The 19984-nt window shown below is 41.3% G+C and overlaps 1 protein-coding gene across 1 annotated transcript in view; it reads left to right on the top strand.

Moving 5' to 3' along the window:
* The window catches only part of LOC122934063 (protein eva-1 homolog C-like), a 220742-nt gene that overhangs the window by 177424 nt on the left and 23334 nt on the right, over window positions 1-19984 (top strand). The window contains exon 6 of the mRNA XM_044289214.1: window positions 19049-19210. Coding sequence (XP_044145149.1) covers window positions 19049-19210 — 162 coding nt within the window. The remainder of the gene's footprint in view (window positions 1-19048; window positions 19211-19984) is intronic.

Raw genomic sequence — 19984 nt, 5'->3', positions numbered from 1 at the left:
CTGAGCTGCAGTAACCCAGCACGACCACTACACTTTGAACGGAGCTGTCTGCTTACTGTTCCATTCAAAGTGCTAGCAGTTGCAGAGCTAGAGGCTGCAGGGAACAGCTGATCGGCAGGGGTGCGCCGTGTCAGACCCCCTGCAATTGGATATTAATGACCTATCCTGAGGATAGATCATCAATATCATGAGCATGGAATCCCCTTTAAGGCAATGTTGATATGCCATAGCATTCTTTAGTGGTAAAACCCCTTTAATAAAAAATTCTATTCATGAACCTGGGAGCTCGGGATTAACAGTTAAAGCTCACATCCAAATGAAGTGCCTGGAAACCCATATTGTGATTTTTATTTTTCACCCTATTTTGTTCTCCCTCTCTCTCTCTGAGTGTATATATATATATACAGTACAGACCAAAAGTTTGGACACACCTTCTCATTCAAAGAGTTTTCTTTATTTTCATGACTATGAGAATTGTAGATTCACAATGAAGGCATCAAAACTATGAATTAACACATGTGGAATTATATACATAACAAACAAGTGTGAAACAACTGGAAATATGTCATATTCTAGGTTCTTCAAAGTAGCCACCTTTTGCTTTGATTACTGCTTTCCACACTCTTGGCATTCTCTTGATGAGCTTCAAGAGGTGGTCACCTGAAATGGTTTTCACTTCACAGGTGTGCCCTGTCAGGTTTAATAAGTGGGATTTCTTGCCTTATAAATGGGGTTGGGACCATCAGTGGCGTTGAGGAGAAGTCAGGTGGATACACAGCTGATAGTCCTACTGAATAGAATGTTAGAATTTGTATTATGGCAAGAAAAAAGCAGCTAAGTAAAGAAAAACGAGTGGCCATCATTACTTTAAGAAATTAAGGTCAGTCAGTCAGCCGAAAAATTGGGAAAACTTTGAAAGTAAGGGCTATTTGACCATGAAGGAGAGTGATGGGGTGCTGCGCCAGATGACCTGGCCTCCACAGTCACCGGACCTGAGCCCAATCGAGATGGTTTGGGGTGAGCTGGACCGCAGAGTGAAGGCAAAAGGGCCGACAAGTGCTAAGCATCTCTGGAAACTCCTTCAAGACTGTTGGAAGACCATTTCAGGTGACTACCTCTTGAAGCTCATCAAGAGAATGCCAAGAGTGTGGAAAGCAGTAATCAAAGCAAAAGGTGGCTACTTTGAAGAACCTAGAATATGACATATTCTCAGTTGTTTCACACTTGTTTGTTATGTATATAATTCCACATGTGTTAATTCATAGTTTTGATGCCTTCATAGTCATGAAAATAAAGAAAACTCTTTGAGTGAGAAGGTGTGTCCAAACTTTTGGTCTGTACTGTGTATATATATAAAAAGAATGTCACTTATTTTATCCTGAACACAGAGAAATATGTCACAGTCCTTGATAAAGTAATGACCTCCAAAAAATGAAATCTCAGCAAAAGCACTTACTCTAAGTCAAAGCAGGTCGTGGGAGAACAAGATTGTGCAAGCATCAGTATGCTTTGGACCAAGAGCGCTGACAGTGTCCATTCCTCCGCTTCTTCCTGTGCCTCTCCCACCAGCTCTGTAGGCTGATACTGAATGGTAAATAAATGTAAAGTGAATACTGTGCTGGTTCATTTTCAGTGATGGCTGAAATGAAGCTGAGCACTGTGCCTCTTGCAATTTCTGCTAAAAGATGTTGCCATAAAATAGATAAACATGTGTGAGCCTTTCTTTTCCAATTCCCCACCATTTTTAAGATTCCTGCTTGCTGTCAATGAATGAAAATAAAAGAAAATACTGTTTACATCCAAAGACTGAAAACCAGTTCAGACCGAGTACTTCTCACAGCTGACAGTATGCCCTAATTGTAACTAATACACCAGCAGCATAAATTGCTCTTCTGTCACTCAGCAAACAGATCTTGGAACGTGTGTGGAATAGAAAAAGTTAAGGTTCTTAGAAAGTTTCAGAACTTCATTTGCTTAAAACTGGAAAATCCATTTAAGGTCCTAGGAAGTGTAATGGTGTATACCCCTGTCGATCAGGGCTGTTGCCCTATATGCCTTGTAATAAAATGGTCCTAATATACTAATCAGGGGTTTGGCTTTACTAATCCCTGTCTGTCAGCTGTTGTCACTGTTGTCACTACGTCTGGCTGTACACTTGTAAATGTAGGATTGCATTGCAGCTATCAAATGAATGCATGGATAAGCCGGCTCTACTACAGTGGGACCTATTCCTAGGCCTGATTCAGATGGCTACATTTGCTACCTGTATGCACAACAGACCCAGAAATGATGCAGTTCACACCTTAATTTTTCCGCACTATTCCTCAAGAAACTCAGGGCATGCACTAGTTTCTGGATCTGGAGACCATTGGAGACAATTGTCTCTGGCGGTTGACAAATCCATTTACTACACCGACATATGCAGTATCCCAGAGCAGAGGGTATCTGCAAATGCTTTGTTGTTTAATGTATTGTATTGTTATGTATAGATTGGAGTTCAAAACGAAGGAAGCAGTGACCTATGCTTCCTTTTCTTGGTACCAAAAAGCTACAGAGACTGATCGATCTCTGCATGATCTACAGAAGGAGAGAGGAAAGACAAAGGAGAGAACTAGAGAACTTAGAGTCTACCAAACCCTATTCAGACTTTGCTGCTGTGAGGGACCTAATTACGGACATCACACCTAGACACTGCTTGGCCAGTCGTATCACGAAAACCCTGTATTTCACAGTGGACACTACATTATTACACTAGTACTATTGCCTGCCATAGGTTCTGTTGGAAGATACTTTAGCATGATAGAAAGGAAATAGGGCCATAATTCCCATTCTTGCCTAAATCCATACAAAACCCCTGGGAGGTAGAAGCCAATTTTCCTCATTTTATTGGAAAAATTCCTTCCCGACTCCAATCAGGCAATGAGAATAACTCCTTGGAGGAACGACTCTTCTCCATAAATCTAGTAGCTATAACCAGTAATATTATTACACTCAAGAAATACATCCAGGCTCCTCTTGGACTCTTTTAGTGAATGATCAAGTTCCTGTATATCACACGTGACCTATTTATAGATTGGAGTTCAGAGAGGAAGGAAGCAGTGACCTATGCTTCCTTTTCTTGGGCCCAAAAAGTTACAGAGACTGATCGATCTCTGCATGAGCTACAGAAGGAGTGAAGGAGAAAGATAAAGGAAAGAACTAGAGAACCTAGAGTCTGCATGACCACCGCTGTGAGGGACATTGTTACAAACATCACACCTGGACATGACTTGGCCAGTCATATCGCTAAAACCCTGTATTCCGCAGTGGACCCTACAGCCATTATTACTCTAGAACTATTGCCTGCCATAGGTTCTGTTGGAACATACTTTAGCAAGATAGAAAGGAAAAAGGGCAATAACTACCATCATTTTCTAAATCTATACATCACTATCTGGGAGAGAATTGCACTGTGAACAGTTGTAACTGTGTCTGCTATAATTGGTTTTATTACACCTCCCATTTAGCATTTACGGTAAGTAAAGAGAGACATTTTATTCTGATACATCTGGCCTGGTTATTGACTCTTGCACCATACGCCAGCCATTTCACCCCATATGCCCTGCCGTAATACAAGTACCTAATCATGGGCACCCCAGGCAGGAGCCCCAGAATCAAGGTGTGCCCTGATAGAAGAAAGGCTGCCCCCTCCTTTTGCTGCACAGGCAATAGGGAGCAACAGTTTGAGGAAAGCCACTGTGATAGATTGTGATAGCCAGAGCCCTGGCTCCTCAGGGGCTGGCTGCACATACGGACCTCACTGAGCATTGAAAATGGTTAAATTTGGTTAAATCCTTACTTAGTGGCACTGTGTTATGGTTCATAAGTAGGATCCCAAGCATGTGACACCACCTGTAAGACATTTTTATCTCCTACTAGGACATGTGGTCAGACGTTGCCTTCATAAATCAACCTCTTTATTGCTTTGCCGGTGATGTCTATGGCATCTCTGGTGCCCAGTTATAATTGCACCCTGTATTCTCCCTCAGTGCTATTTGTTTTCACATGGGATTTACATAACTCGGGTTCTTTTGGTATTTGCCCTGCGAATAGTTGACAGTTTTATTGTGATAATCCATTTTATCCTCTTGTGCCCTGCAAACCCTTCACAATAGCCGAAATCATTGCCAACGCAATGTGGAAATCGAACTGACAGTGGCAGGCTTCCAAGGCCGGCAGCTTGTGTTGGCTCTTTAAAGCAAGCCATTGAGTCAGCAGTAATGTGCATTAACAAGCGGGAGGCAGGAAAAAGGATCACAAGCTCCCACTCATGAGAACGCAGTACGTTTAGTAGACCGTCGTGAACCGAGGTGTCTGTTTCCTTTGGAAACTTCTCAGTTTTGGAACTAAGAAGAAAGCAAGCTTTTTACTTCATTCATTTTATGCAGGGGTTTCGTGTTACGGCTTCAGGTCAAGGGTTTGCCATTTTAAAAGCAGGATTATTATTCAGGGTCACCATATCCGTGAGGTATGGGGCATGATGTGGCTCGTGCCTCGCTGCATTTTAGTGATCAAATTCATTATTAATCAGAATGCCAATTTTGAGGTTTGAGGTACAATCCGGCATATGCCCCAGTGTTTTCCAGTGCAGTGATTAGCGTCATTATTATTTAGGGATTGATCTTGAAGGGTTATAAAGATATAAAAAATATATATATTTTTAGGGAACCGATCATATTAATAAAACGTTTTTAATAATACTTGCCGTCCATAACCTTCTGTTTTCCAGCGCCACAGTTTCTTCCTCCCTGCTAACCTTTGTTGTCTTAACTGCAGCGATGAAGTTCTTCTATACCACACATGAGCTCTGCAGCCAATCACTGGCTCCAGTGGTCTCATGCCATATACCACTGAGGCCAAGGCCAATGATTGGCTGAGAGGTCAAGTATGGTATACACCATGTCATTGCTGCAGCCAACACATTATGCCACAGCTGCAGTGATGGGGTTTATGTCCTAGTGTCCTCCCATGTGATTAGGCCTTAGTTCCCCCTAGTTTTCGAAGCTAATATTGATATGCCAATTGACATCCATAGATTTGGACCTTCTGCTGTTGGTGTGTATGAAATAAAAAAAAAGCTTATTCTGTATTGTCCGAAGCATACCTTGGTAGAGATTGTAGTGCAATGCACAGCTCTTAGGTGCTTTTATACCACAGTCCTGTGCTGGGGAACAACATCCTTATTATAGGGATGTCTGTAAAACAAATGGTGATCATAATGTGGTAGGTTCCAATAAAAGGGGCCATCTCACAAGGACAACCCCTGTCCAAATGCCCTGTTAGCGCTGCATCTAGCCCCTGGGTGAGCAGGATCAGAGGATGGGATTGGTAGTTGCCCTGATGAGGTGTTGTGTCACAGTGTGCGCTCTTAGGCCATCGCTCCCTGTGGATCATTGCAGTGAAAAGGTGGTATAAGGAATCAGGCCAGAAGGAAAAGAAGAAAAGTCTCTCTTTACTAAATGCAAAGGATAAGTTGTACAGCCAGTAGTAGTTTGTACACAGTGCAATTTCACTCCCCAGATGATGAGGTGTGATGTCTGATGATGGCACTCTGAGGCCTCTTGCACACGAACGTTGTGCATCCGTTCCGTGCATTGGGGACCACAATTTGCGGTGCCCAATGCACGGGCAACGTCCACATGGCAGCCGGGACGGATCGAGACCCATTCAACTTGAATGGGTCCGTGATCCGTCCGCACCGCAAAAAAATAGAACTGTAGTGCTTCCATGGGGTTCCTATCCGTGCTTCTGTTCCGCATCTCTGTGATTGTGGACCCATTCAAGTGAATGGGTCCGCATCCGTGATGCGGATTGCACACGGGCCGCAATACAGGCACACAACTTTCGTCTGCAAGAGTCCTGAGTATACTAGCCTGCAAAAGTCTCTCCCTATTCTCTTGCTAACTAGTGATGAGCGGCAGGGGCAATATTCGAATTCGCAATATTTTGCGAGTATTTGGTAGAATATTCGTCATATATCCGCGAATTCGAGATTATTTTCTTGATTACTACTTATGACTACTTATTAGTGATTGGTGCACTAAGTGAATTGTTGTGAACTTGTGACATCACAGCACTATGTCTGTAGCATGTATGTATGGAGAGCAGAACCTATCAGCTACATTATATCAGGATCTAACCTGCACTGACTATCTCCCACTAACTATCTGTATTGTGTGTATATATAAGCTAACTAACTATCTACTGTAATGACACAGGAAAGCACAGGACACAGCAATGACACTGCTCTCTCTCTCAGATCTGAAAAATACTGCATACAAGGGCTGCTGGGGAGGTTCTTATATAGTAAGGGGTAGGCTACTTTCCTATTGGTTGCTAGGGATGTTGCTAAGCTCAGACAAAGACATTGCAGCCTTCTCATTGGCCCACAAGCAAGAAGGGAGGTTACTGATGGAAAAAAAATCTAGAATATTCGAAGTTATGAATATATATTCTCGAAGTACCAATATTCGAGATTAATATTCGCTATTCGAATTTTCGCGCCCAACACTATTGCTAACATCAATAATCTGGCACTTGTGGCTCTAGGTGACAACTTGTGAAATGCAGGCTTTTGAGTGTGACTGTCCGGAACTGTGGTGATGGATGTTTTAACATGTTTCCTATCACCTACAGCAGAGTCTGTATAGCTGTAGTGCTGATCACTCTGCTGACTGTAAACACTGTAGCTTGCAGAACTTCTGTGGCCTGGGACCCTGCAGTCTCCCTGGAGTAGTGTTCCTCACAGATGAGCTGATATATAGTCCCTAGGGCCCTCGGAGTAGGAGCAGATAGAGATGCTCTCTCACTCCAGGCTTGCCAAGCTAACTATCTCCTCCTGACAGGAAGTCGGACCAGCCTACTCCTATCAAGAGGAGGGGGGGGGGGGATGTGGAGTGGTTAGTGCCATTCTCAATGCCACTCATAGGTTAATGGCTGGTGTAACAGTGCATAGCATGTCAAAAAACATTACAAACATTACATTACAAACCCAAACTTTGCAGATACCCCCAAGTCTGGGGTACTGCATCACATATGGATGTCGTAAAGTGTGGTCCACCACTCGCAACTCGCCAGACCAGAAAACTGCTCTAACATTGCCTTCCGCACTGGTGCACTTAGCTTAGCCATGAACTTGATAGTCGCCAGACTTTCTCTGTTGTTGATTGCAGTTTCAAGAGCTAAACCTGCAAAGAACACTTAATCACTTGGTCTCTTATCTCAGACAGGGGGTTGCCTTGAGCAGCACAAGTTGCTAGAAGTATTTTCACTGAGAGAAGGGACACGTAGGACATAGCAATCTACATCCTGCCTCCTCACCAGTCTACTCTCTAGATGTAAGCACAATGTTGGACTGGGCCACAGGAGGACCAGAAAGTCCGTGGATGCGCCTAGGCTTGGACATAATAACGGACCAATAATAGAACAGAGTTCAGAAAACAACCCCATTTAGCTCTAAAAAGTTGACATGCACATGTTCTGTAGAGATATCAGGTAGGCCCTTATTTCCTCTGGTGGCACCAATAAACTCCAATAAGATGCTGTATGGATAACAACCCTTAAAGTTCTCAGAATACCCAACAAAGGTATTTTTTTTTCACTTTCATGCTCCACATCTTAACCTTGTTTCAATCAAAGTGTTTCGTTGATCTTTATGGCAGTTTCAGTTTCGAAGTGACAGTGGCATATTGTATATACCATACATCTCTTTGTGCCGACATCATCATTACAGCTTCTTTGGAGGACTGGAGGTCAAAACATTTCCTGTAGAGAGGGCAAAAGGACTAAGGAACCTTGTCACACTTGTGACACCATAGGAAGGAACTTAGTGACTGGGGATATTATTAAAAAATCCATCTGTCTTGGGGCAACCGGGTCACGCAAGGTCTTTGTGAAGGACAATGTGAGTTAGATTCTGAACAGACTACAATTTTTTGTTGAGCATAGTTCAATTGCCTGAGGCTTAGTATGAATGTATTGCTGAACTTGTGAAGACTGCATTAACATTGATGTGCTCATTCCCTTCAGCATAGGGGGATAGTCTACAGATATTTGCATTATATAAGATATGGCAAATGCACAGAGGAGTGGGACCAAACTGTCTGTTTTTGTAATCAATAGTAAGCACTCAGATATTTTGTAAAATGTTTAGATTAAGAGAAGATCATATCCCCCTGGATTATTTATTTTAAGATATCCACGCACTGTCCTCTACTAAAGAATCACACCTGGGCATATAGAGCCCTTGATATGTGGGCAAAAAGCCTGTAAGTGCAGGCAATTTTTCATATTAAGGCCTCATGCACACGACAGCATTTTTCACGGTCTGCAAAATGGGGTTCCGTTGTTCCATGATCCGTGTCCGTTTTTTCTTCCGTGTGTCTTCCTTGATTTTTGGAGGATCACCAGACCAGAAAATTGAAAAAAAAATCTAAGTCAAGTTTGCCTTGAAAATGATAGGAAAAAAACAGACACGAATCATGGACGCGGATGACAATCTTGTGTGCCTCCATGTTATTTTTTTGACGGTCAGGAAACACGGATTACGGACACGGATGACAAACGGTGCATTTTCCGAGTTTTCAACGGACCCATTGAAAGTCAATCATGGAAAATGGAACAACGGACACGGATGCACACAACGGTCGTGTACATGAGGCCTTAGTCTGATTTGGTAACTCTCCTTTTGTCAGATCCATTTAGCCCTATGTCAGCAGCATCAAAACTAGGTCAAGTGTGGAATTGGCACTGGTGGAAGATTGCAGCTGGTAAGGCAGCAAAAGCGCTAGAGTCACTGACGAGGTGTCAGAGGAGGATACGGAGTTACAGAGCATTATTATCAGACTGACAAATCACGCTTAGTCTAAAGTCACACTGCAAAAAATCACACTCAATCTTTAGCCTTGTCAGGATGTATTTACATTTGGCGGTTTTGTAGCTTTTAAACTTGATTTGTGCACAATTGTCTTAAAGAACACCACAAAATCGACACAAGTAAATGTACCCTAAACCTTGCCAGTATTTTTATTTTTTTAAAGTGGCAACAATAGTAAAAACAGCTCAATGAGCTTCAGTCGTCCATCCACAGAAACATATGGAAGCTTAGGCAAGCAAAAGTCCATTCATTAAACTTAGATTCAACCATCACCCATGGGAACTTGATGAAGGTGCCATTTTGGTTCCACCTTCATTGGTGGCATTATTTATAAGGTGTAGGACTTGGAATACACAGAAAGTATGGCTTGAGTTGAGCCTAAAGGTGGATTTACTCGGCCCGAATATCAGGCTGATTATTGGGAACAAATGTTCCTACGAATGATCTGCCCATCTAAAGGTGCCGCAAATCACCCGATGAATGAACGTTCATTGGGTAAAATGATCGGAGGTGCTGACACCTCTATCATCGTTCCCAGGCAACGACTGTGCAGTCTAAACAGCACTCTGCTGCCCAAGAGCAATGATTTTGTATGGGGACAAGCAATAGCAGCTGTGATCACTCATCCTCTTACTGTGGAGGTGATCGCTGCCTGCTTCTCCTTGGAGCATGTAAATGTGCCTTGAAGGAACTTCCTCACATATCTAAGAAGGTTTAAAACTTACTTAAGGGAAGCAGATGGCAGATATAAATTGTTCCCTTATGCTTCTTACCAGTAGTATTTTGCCACTGATAACATACCCCTTGCATTTTAAATTCAAGCTGTGCCTTTAAAAGCTTGGCTATCATTACAGTAATAGATCATTGTCAATTATGCTAACCCATTAAATTATGTATGGTTAGTAAATAGTCAAAAATCTCAGATCTCTCCCCATTCGGCCAGGACAGCTGTTGATACTTGGCTCTTTCAGTAAGTGCTCTGTCTAGGTGGTTATCACATCTAACAGATCAATGAGGGAGCTAAGTGACCAGTTTTTGTAGATAAAAAAATTGGGGGTTAATGTGACACCACCCCTCTCCCCAGAGATACCAGGCATTTGTATGGCATTGTGGGTAGTTTCAACCCAATACTAAAGAAGTCAACTGATATTTTTGGTCAAGCTATAGGAAGATCTTTTCAGGTTAGGAAAGTCATAGCCCTCAACTAGGACCTCAATGAAAATGCATGTGGAACATTTATGTTCATTAATCAACTTTGAAGTGGTTATCCTGCAACAAATATTCATCATCTACACACAGGATAGGTGATAAATGTATGATGGTTGGGGGTTCAACAGCTGAAAGCCCCACCAATTACTATAATGGGGATCCTGAGCCTCACATTCCAGAGGCATTTAAATTTAGTGGTGGTCATGCATGCACCCTGTCACTCCATTCAAAGTCTGAGTGACACTTCAATAATATGGCATCCAGTATTCCACATTTAATTTTGTCGGATTACACATAAAAAGAATCACCATACTACAGACTATTAGCACACAGTAGGGCAGTATAGGCTTCTTTGAGGTCCATAATACAGCGTCATGCATCAGAGGTTGCACAGAGCAGTAATATAAAGTATCCAAATGATGGTCAATTATGACCTAAAGATCACATACATGGGCATCTTACAACACTACAATCAGATGAAAGTACATTTGGTTCAAGTGAAGATAATGTCGGATAGGGAATAACTTGTAAACTTGGCACAATCCTGACCCTTGGAGTTGGATGTTTTGGTGGAAACCTCCTCTTCTACCTCAAGCTGGGACTGCTCTGTAATATTACACATCCATGCTGCAAATGATAGGACAGTGTTGATTAAACCAGCACCAGAGAAAGGCTGGTTTGGATTTTAGGGTGGGTTCGTTATTCCTCTTTGTGTGTTCTTTCTTGTACCAGCCAGCCATGGTTCATAAATGATGCCAGAATGCTTAATATGGAAAATCCTTCAGCAATTTCAGGAAAATAACTCTTCTTCGTCTCTGGTCATTTAAATGTATTAGAGAGTAAATCCCAGGAAACTCTGCGGTTCCTCATTAGCATACTAAGAAATAAGATCAACTTTCCTAAATATTGACTTTCCACATGGTGCACAGGGCCTGGGGTCCACCCTCTATGTCTCAGTAATGTTCACCATATGTGACTCTGCTTCATTTATGTCCAAGAAGAGTTTACAAGGAGGAATATACAATGCTGCTGTGGCCCTGCCAACCTCTTCACCCTCAGCTTTAGACGTTTGTAGGCATCAGTGAGGATGGAGGAGCTTTACCTCTGTTATTTTCTGCCACCGCAGCTTAATGAGACCCCAGTTAGTCCTTCTCGGCTCAAACATTTGGCTGATTTATATACAATATCTTAAAAGCTGCACTGTTGGTGGTCTGCGGTGAAGGGTATGGAGTTGCTGTAGTCATGCCATCATATTTTATGAGATTATCACACTCCATTTGTATGGTAGAAGCTGGTATGGGATTAGACTTTTTTTTTTCCCTACAGGAGACCCCCATTTACAGAAATAGAAAAAAAATGTATTCCTGTTACCATTTACGATTTTTATTTGTTGTAAATCTACGTGCTACACTTTTTAATGCTGTTTTATTAGAGACTTAGACATCTATTCATCCTGACCTTTCTGGTGTATGACTAGTCTGCGCAGCAATGTAGATTTATTTGGCCTTCAAGATGATTTTATGAATTTGCTCCCTATAAAACTGTAATAATGAAAAGATAATTAGTACAAACCCTCTTTATCAGTCGTATGGTCGAATTTACATAATAATTATGTGTCGTCAACTGGCTATATTCTGGTTTAATATATATAGGGTTCAGATGACATCTGCCTTTGAGGGACAGAAGGATCAGGTAGGTTGGATTTCCTTTTGTTCTCCCTTAGATAAGCAGCAACAGATGTGTCTGGCTGATGCCCCTCATGGTATGCAATAAACATGCGTATTTGGCTGACAAAAATGTTTATGGGCACATTTAAAGGAGCTCTGATTGTTTCTAAGTTTACAAAGTACATGACGTGACACCAGTTGAAGCAACAAGGGCACAGGGCCCCTGTTAGTGATATGGTAGATGGTACCCAGGTGTAGGAATGCCAGAGTGGTGTAGGGTGGCCGAAATGTCCCTTTATGTGTACTTGTGCTTGTGTCACGGTGCTCCTACCTGGATACGCTGGACCCCAGGCATTGCCCACCAAAAAAGGGGGTAGTAGTAGTAGGGGATGAAGAATAAATTGAGCCCAGACCTTGTGAAGAAGTTGATAACAACTTTGCTTTCAATAAACGTTCTTCCAAACAGTTTACAGGCTTTGTCTTGGTTTTCAGCAGGCTTTGGCATTAACTGTGGCAGGCAAACTCCTCTCTGCTACATCTGCTGCTCTCTGGCTCTGCGGTGCTAACAGGCTGGCTATAAAACTCAGCTTCCTCTTTAGGCTGTACTTCATTTTGTAGTCTGGTCTGTCTCTAGCTTTACTCCTGGTTTCTGATGCTTCAGGCTTCTGCCTCCATGTCCAGCAGACCTGAAGGTGCTCTAGCTGACCCAGACAGGGCTGACTTACTGACGGTAAGCTAAACTGACTCTAAACTGAACTCCTCCCTCCCTGTAGCAAGTGGGACACGCCCACCACACCACAGAGGGGTTAGAATGGAAAGGAAAGCTCCATTCTCTGTACCTGTAGCTCTGCCATTTAGGCTGACACCTGCTGGTGAACCAGGCATATTACATCTGAACACAACAATTACAAAGTAGGAAATGCACATTGTGAAGGACTTGGAAATTAATACATAAGATGACATTTGTTAACCATAAGAGATAGTGTCCGGGTGCAAAGCTGATAATGCACCTCTGGGGCGTTACAGTGATCAGAGAGGATTACTTAAAATTTTTAACATTTAATAACCCCTTACCATCCATTCCTATGAGTTCCTGTGTGGATAGATATTGATACATATACAGTGCTGCCCATAATTATTCATAATCCTGGCAAATTTTGACTTAAAGTTACTTTTATTCAACCAGCAAGTAATTTTTTGACGGGAAATGACATAGGTGTCTCCCAAAAGATAATAATATGATGTACAAGAGGCATTATTGTGGAAAAAAAAAAAACATTTCTCAGCTTTTATTTACAAACCGGATTCCCAAAAAGTTGGAACACTAAACAAATTGTGAATAAAAACTGAATGCAATGATGTGGAGATGGCAAATGTCAATATTTTATTTGTAATAGAACGTAGATGACAGATCAAACGTTTAATCCAAGTAAATGTGTAATTTTAAAGGAAAAATACTTTGATTCAAATTTTCACGGTGTCAACAAATCCCCAAAAAGTTGGGACAAGTAGCAATAAGAGGCTGGAAAAAGTAAATTTGAGCATAACGAAGAGCTGGAAGACCAATTAACACTAATTAGGTCAATTGGCAACATGATTGGGTATAAAAAGAGCTTCTCAGAGTGGCAGTGTCTCTCAGAAGCCAAGATGGGTAGAGGATCACCAATTCCCACAATGTTGCGCAGAAAGATAGTGGAGCAATATCAGAAAAGTGTTACCCAGTGAAAAATTGCAAAGACTTTGCATTTATCATCATCAACTGTGCATAACATCATCCGAAGATTCAGAGAATCTGGAACAATCTCTGTGCGTAAGGGTCAAGGCCGTAAAACCATACTGGATGCCCGTGATCTCCGGGCCCTTAAACGACACTGCACCACAAACAGGAATGCTACTGTAAAGGAAATCACAGAATGGGCTCAGGAATACTTCCAGAAACCATTGTTAGTGAACACAATCCACCGTGCCATCCGCCGTTGCCAGCTGAAACTCTACAGTGCAAAGAAGAAGCCATTTCTAAGCAAGATCCACAAGGCGTTTTCACTGGGCCAGGGATCATTTAAAATGGAGTGTGGCAAAATGGAAGACTCTTCTGTGGTCAGACAAGTCACGATTCAAAGTTCTTTTTGGACATCTGGGACGCCATGTCATCCGGACCAAAAAGGACAAGGACAACCCAAGTTGTTATCAACGCTCAGTTCAGAAGCCTGCATCTCTGATGGTATGGGGTTGCATGAGTGTGTGTGGGATGGGCAGCTTGCATGTCTGGAAAGGCACCATCAATGCAGAAAAATATATTCAGGTTCTAGAACAACATATGCTCCCATCCAGACGTCATCTCTTTCAGGGAAGACCCTGCATTTTTCAACAAGATAATGCCAGACCACATTCTGCATCAATCACAACATCATGGCTGCGTAGGAGAAGGATCCGGGTACTGAAATGGCCAGTCTGCAGTCCAGATCTTTCACCTATAGAGAACATTTGGCACATCATAAAGAGGAAGGTGCAACAAAGAAGGCCCAAGACGATTGAACAGTTAGAGGCCTGTATTAGACAAGAATGGGAGAGCATTCCTATTTCTAAACTTGAGAAACTGGTCTCCTCGGTCCCCAGACGTCTGTTGAGTGTTGTAAGAAGAAGGGGAGATGCCACACAGTGGTGAAAATGGCCTTGTCCCAACTTTTTGGGGATTTGTTGACACCATGAAATTCTGATTCAACATATTTTTCCCTTAAAATGGTACATTTTCTCAGTTTAAACTTTTGTTCCGTGATTTATGTTCTATTCTGAATAAAATATTAGAAGTTGGCACCTCCACATCATTGCATTCAGTTTTTATTCACGATTTGTATAGTGTCCCAACTTTTTTGGAATCCGGTTTGTACATTTGAGCAAAAAGTGTCCAGTTCAAAATTATTCATACCCTTCTCAATAATCAATAGACAAAGCCTTTATTGGCTATTACAGCAATCAAATGCTTCTTATAATTGCAGACCAGCTTTTTGCATGTCTCCACAGGTATTTTTGCCCATTCATCTTTAGCAATGAGCTCCAAATCTTTTAGGTTGGAGGGTCTTCTTGCTATCACCCTGATCTTTAGTAGTGATGAGCGGCACGGGTCATATTCGAATTCGCGATATTTCGCAAATATTTTTTAGAATATTCGTCGAAAATTCATGATTTTTTTTCTTCAAAAATTTGCAATGTAATGATTGTGTAATATGCGAATTTTTGGATTCGAATTTTTATTGCGTATTTTTTTACTTACAACTATTAGACAAAGAAGATTATAGCACTATATTAGCTAAATTGCTCTATATTCGTTTTTTTTTTTCGAACATTCGCTATATTGCTATATATTCTTGTTTTGGAATATTACGAATATTCGAAAAAACAAAGTTAAAGCAATATAGCGAACATTCGAAAAAAACGAATATAGAGCAATTTAGCTAATATAGTGCTATAATCATCTTTGTCTAATAATTGTAATCTTTTTTTTTATAGTTGTAATTTTTTTCCAATCTGAACTTCAGGTGAGAAAAAAATTACAATTATTAGACAAAGATGATTATAGCACTATATTAGCTAAATTGCTCTATATTCGTTTTTTTCGAATGTTCGCTATATTGCTTTAACTTAGTTTTTTCGAATATTCGTAATATTCCAAAACAAGAATATATAGCAATATAGCGAATGTTCGAAAAAAAAAAACGAATATAGAGCAATTTAGCTAATATAGTGCTATAATCTTCTTTGTCTAATGGTTGTAATTTTTTTTCTCATCTGAAGCTCAGATTAGAAAAAAATTACAACTATAAAAAAAAAGATTATAGCACTATATTAGCTAAATTGCTCTATATTCGTTTTTTTCGAATATTCGCTATATTGCTATAACTTTGTTTTTTTCGAATATTCGTAATATTCTAAAACAAGAATATATAGCAATATAGCGAATATTCGAAAAAACAAATATAGAGCAAAATTCGCAAACACTACTACTCCTAAAGTCAAGTATATTGCAGCCTTCTTATTGGCCCACAAGCTAGAAGCAGAGAGGTATCATGTGTACTGATAAAAAAAAAAAAAAAATCTAATAAAAAAAGGAAAAAAAAAAATTATATTCGAAATTACGAATATATATAACCTAATTACCTATATTCGCAATAAAAATTCGAAATTCGAATATTTGTGATCAACACTAATCTTTAGCTCCCTCCACAGATTCCCAATTGGATTCAAGTTTGGACTCTGGCTGGGCCACTCCAAAACATTAATGTTGTTGTCTGCTAACCATTTCTTCACCACTTTTGCTGTGTGTTTTGGCTCATTGTCATGCTGAAATGTCCACTGGTGCCCAAGGCCAAGTTTCTCAGCAGACTGCCTGATGTTGTCGTTGAGAATCCTCATGTATTCCTTTTTTTTGATGGTGCTGTTTACTGTGATTAGGTTCCCTGGTCCATTGGCTGAAAAACACCCCCAAAGAATTAGGTTCCCACCACCATGTTTGACAGTGGGGATGGTGTTCTTTGGGTTGAAGGCTTCTCCTTTTTTACGCAAAATGAAGGAAACATCATTGTGACCAAGCAATTCAAGTTTTGTTTCATCTGATCATAACACAGAAGACCAGAAGTCTTCTTCTTTGTCCAAATGAGCTTTTGCAAAGGCCAAGCGAGCTTTTGTGTGCCTTATTACTTGCTGGTTGAATAAAAGTAACTTTAAAGAGGACCTTTCATTACAATAAAAAATCTAAACTAAGTATACAGACATGGAGAGCGGCGCCCAGGGATCTCCCTGCCTTTGCTATTATCCCTGGGCGCCGATCCGTTCTCCTGGTATAGGCTCCGGTATCCAGATTTTTGGCTCAACTGGGAGGAGCCTGCTCTTGTTCTCCTGGGCGTCTCCTTTTCCCAGGCTGTAGCGCTGGCCAATCGCAGCGCTCAGCTCATAGCCTGAGAGGTTTTTTTTCTCCCAGGCTATGAGCTAAGAAGGAGACGCCCAGGAGAACAAGAGCAGGCTCCTCCCAGTTGAGCTGAAAATCTGAAGATACCGGAGCCTATACCGGGAGAACAGAGCGGCGCCCAGGGATAATAGTAAGTGCAGGGAGATCCCTGGGCGCCACTCTCCATGTCTGCATACTTAGTTTAGATTTTTTATTGCAATGAAAGGTCCTCTTTAAGTAAAAATTTGCCAGGGGTATGGATAATTATGGGCAGCACTGTATACTCAGCGGAACCAAGTGTACATGTATATGGGGGGTTCGGCAGACAGCTATCCAGTCTTAAGCTGGCCATACACATTAAATATTAGTAGGTTCAGGTTCTCCTCATCAGCTGAAGACAAGCTAGATAAGGATCTAGATTTAACTTGCCCAATCCATTTGTCATCAGGACATCTGGCAGTGGCTTTCTCCCCTCTCCCCATTCACTACACATGGATGCTTAGCCGAAACAAGCAAGCACATGTATGGTAGGATCAGAAGGGATAGGTGTTGGTCGAACGATCATTTGGCCAACAGATATATGTATGGTCGGCTCTAGGGTTCATGCACAGGAATGTATTTTTTGTCCGATCCGCATTTTTTGCGGATCGAATGTTGACCCATTCACTTTAATGTGGCCACAAAAGATGCAGACAGCACAACATGTGCTGTCCACATCCTTATGTCCGTACCGTGCCAGATCCTCTTTAACATCAGACAAACCCCATAACATCACTTTTGTTGGAACGCCGCAGGATTTAAAGTCCTGTCTGGTGGCAACAGATACTGTTTAACTACTGAAGCTTTTCCCTTTCCTCTCTGTGTGGTTTTCATTTTTTCCCTGGAACATCAACCGCACCAGTTTATAGGGATGACAAACAATGGTCGCTTTGTGTGGAGTTTAAATAAACTTTCCTCCATAGTGGTTACACAATACCTCCCAAAAACATCCGTGCCTGGTACTGAAGGGGCAGCCTATACTATGCTTCTACAGTGCTGCCCATAATTATTCATACCCCAGGCAAATTTTGACTTAAAGTTACTTTTATTCAACCAGCAAGTAATATAGCACACAAAAGCTTGCTTGGCCTTTGCAAAAGCTCATCTGGACAAAGAAGAAGACTTCTGGTCTTCTGTGTTATGATCAGATAAAACAAAAATTTAATAGTTTAGTCAAAATGATGTTTCCTTCATTTGGTGTAAAAAAAGAGAAGCCTTCCACCCAAAGAACACCATCCCCACTGTCAAACATGGTGGTGGGAACCTAATGCTTTGGGGGTGTTTTTCACCCAATGGACCAGGGAACCTAATCACAGTAACCAGCACCATGAAAAAAGGGCAATACATGAGGATTCTCAACGACAACATCAGGCCGTCTGCAGAGAAACTTGGCCTTGGGCACCAGTGGACATTTCAGCATTACAATGACCCAAAACACAGCAAAAGTGGTGAAGAAATGGTTAGCAGACAACAACATTAATGTTTTGGAGTGGCCCAGCCAGAGTCCAGACTTGCATCCAATTGAGAATCTGTGGAGGGAGCTTAAGATCAGGGTGATGGCAAGAAGACCCTCCAACCTGAAAGATTTGGAGCTCATTGCTAAAGATGAATGGGCAAAAATACCTGTGGAGACGTGCAAAAAGCTGGTCTGCAATTATAGGAAGCGTTTGATTGCTGTAATAGCCAATAAAGGCTTTTCTATTGATTATTGAGAAGGGTATGAATAATTTTGGACTGGACACTTTTTGCTCAAATGTAAATAAAAGCTAAGAATTATTTTTTCCCCACAATAATGCCTCTTGTACATCGTCCTATTATCTTTTGGGAGACACCTATGTCATTTCCCGTAAAAAAATGACTTCCTGGTTGAATAAAAGTAACTTTAAGTCAAAATTTGCCTGGGGTATGAATAATTATGGGCAGCACTGTATATGTGTTCTGAATGGGGAGAGGGGAGAAAGCCACCATCTGACACCTCTAATGATCATTCGTCCCATCTGCAATTTCCATCGACTAAATAAAGGCCCTTTCAACGAGCGCTGATCGACTTCTGGTATTGGCGTTCGTCAGACCATGATAAATCATTTTATTGTTCTTCATAGGTCTTATGTCTTTGCTAAATTTGACTTGATGCTTTCTCAGCCGAAATCTAATCTATCATCGGAAAAATAAACCTATTTTATAGTGACTGGCTCCTAAGATTAATCTTAATGGACTGAATTCCTTTACTCCTTTTAATGATTTTTTTTACCTTTTTATGTCTCTGTTTCCTTTCAGTACCAAAGAAACTGCTACTTGAATCACAGCCAAAATCAACAAATTACCAAGGAGCACAGCAAACACACTTCACCCGACTGCCGGGAGCGTATGAGCACGATGTGATTGGGGATGGGGTCCTTTTCCCTGATCCTGTATTCATAACCGAAGACGTTCTGCCAGGTAATACGAATAATAATTGAATAAATTAATCCAGGGCTAGATCAGAGTCTGTGCAGAGTCATTTTCACATTTTCTTGGAAAGTTGGAAATGAAGATTAAGGCCTCATGCACACGAACGTATTTTCATTCCGTGTCCATTCCATTTTTTTTGCGGACCGTATACGGAACCATTCATTTCAATGGGTCTGCAAAAAAAACGGAAGGTACTCCGTGTGCATTCCGTTTCCATATGTTCGTATTTCCGTTCCGCAAAAAAATAGAACATGTTCTATTATTGTCCGCATTACGGACAAGGATAGTACTGTTCTATTAGGGGCCAGCTGTTTCGTTCCACAAAATACGGAATGCACACGGATGTCATCCGTATTTTTTACATACGGTCGTGTGCATAAGGCCTAATACTAACAAAATAATTCCCAAAAAATAGTGCTATAAAGTGTCTATAGAGTACACCATACAGTGCGAAACAGCACCCTACAGTGCGAAACAGCACCCTACAGTGCTCATATAATATTGCCATACAGGATAAATAGTGCCCACACAGTCCCATATCAGTGTTATATGGAGTCCAGTTAATAACACCGTACCCCATCCCAGTTGGCACAATAATATACTATCGGGGAAGTTGTATAGAACTAATGAGGTGATGGATACAACTGGGCAAGTAACCTGGTTTAACATGCTGTAATGTAATACAATCTAGTATATATCAAAAGTGTACACAGGACCTCCTCGTGGAGAGGTCACAGTTATTGGGGCCCTATGCTATTTGAC

The sequence above is a fragment of the Bufo gargarizans genome, chromosome 4 (genome assembly GCF_014858855.1).
Source record: "Bufo gargarizans isolate SCDJY-AF-19 chromosome 4, ASM1485885v1, whole genome shotgun sequence".
Lineage (NCBI taxonomy): Eukaryota > Metazoa > Chordata > Amphibia > Anura > Bufonidae > Bufo > Bufo gargarizans.
The sequence above is the reverse complement of the archived record's forward strand: the minus strand, read 5'-3'. Positions and strand labels throughout refer to the sequence as shown.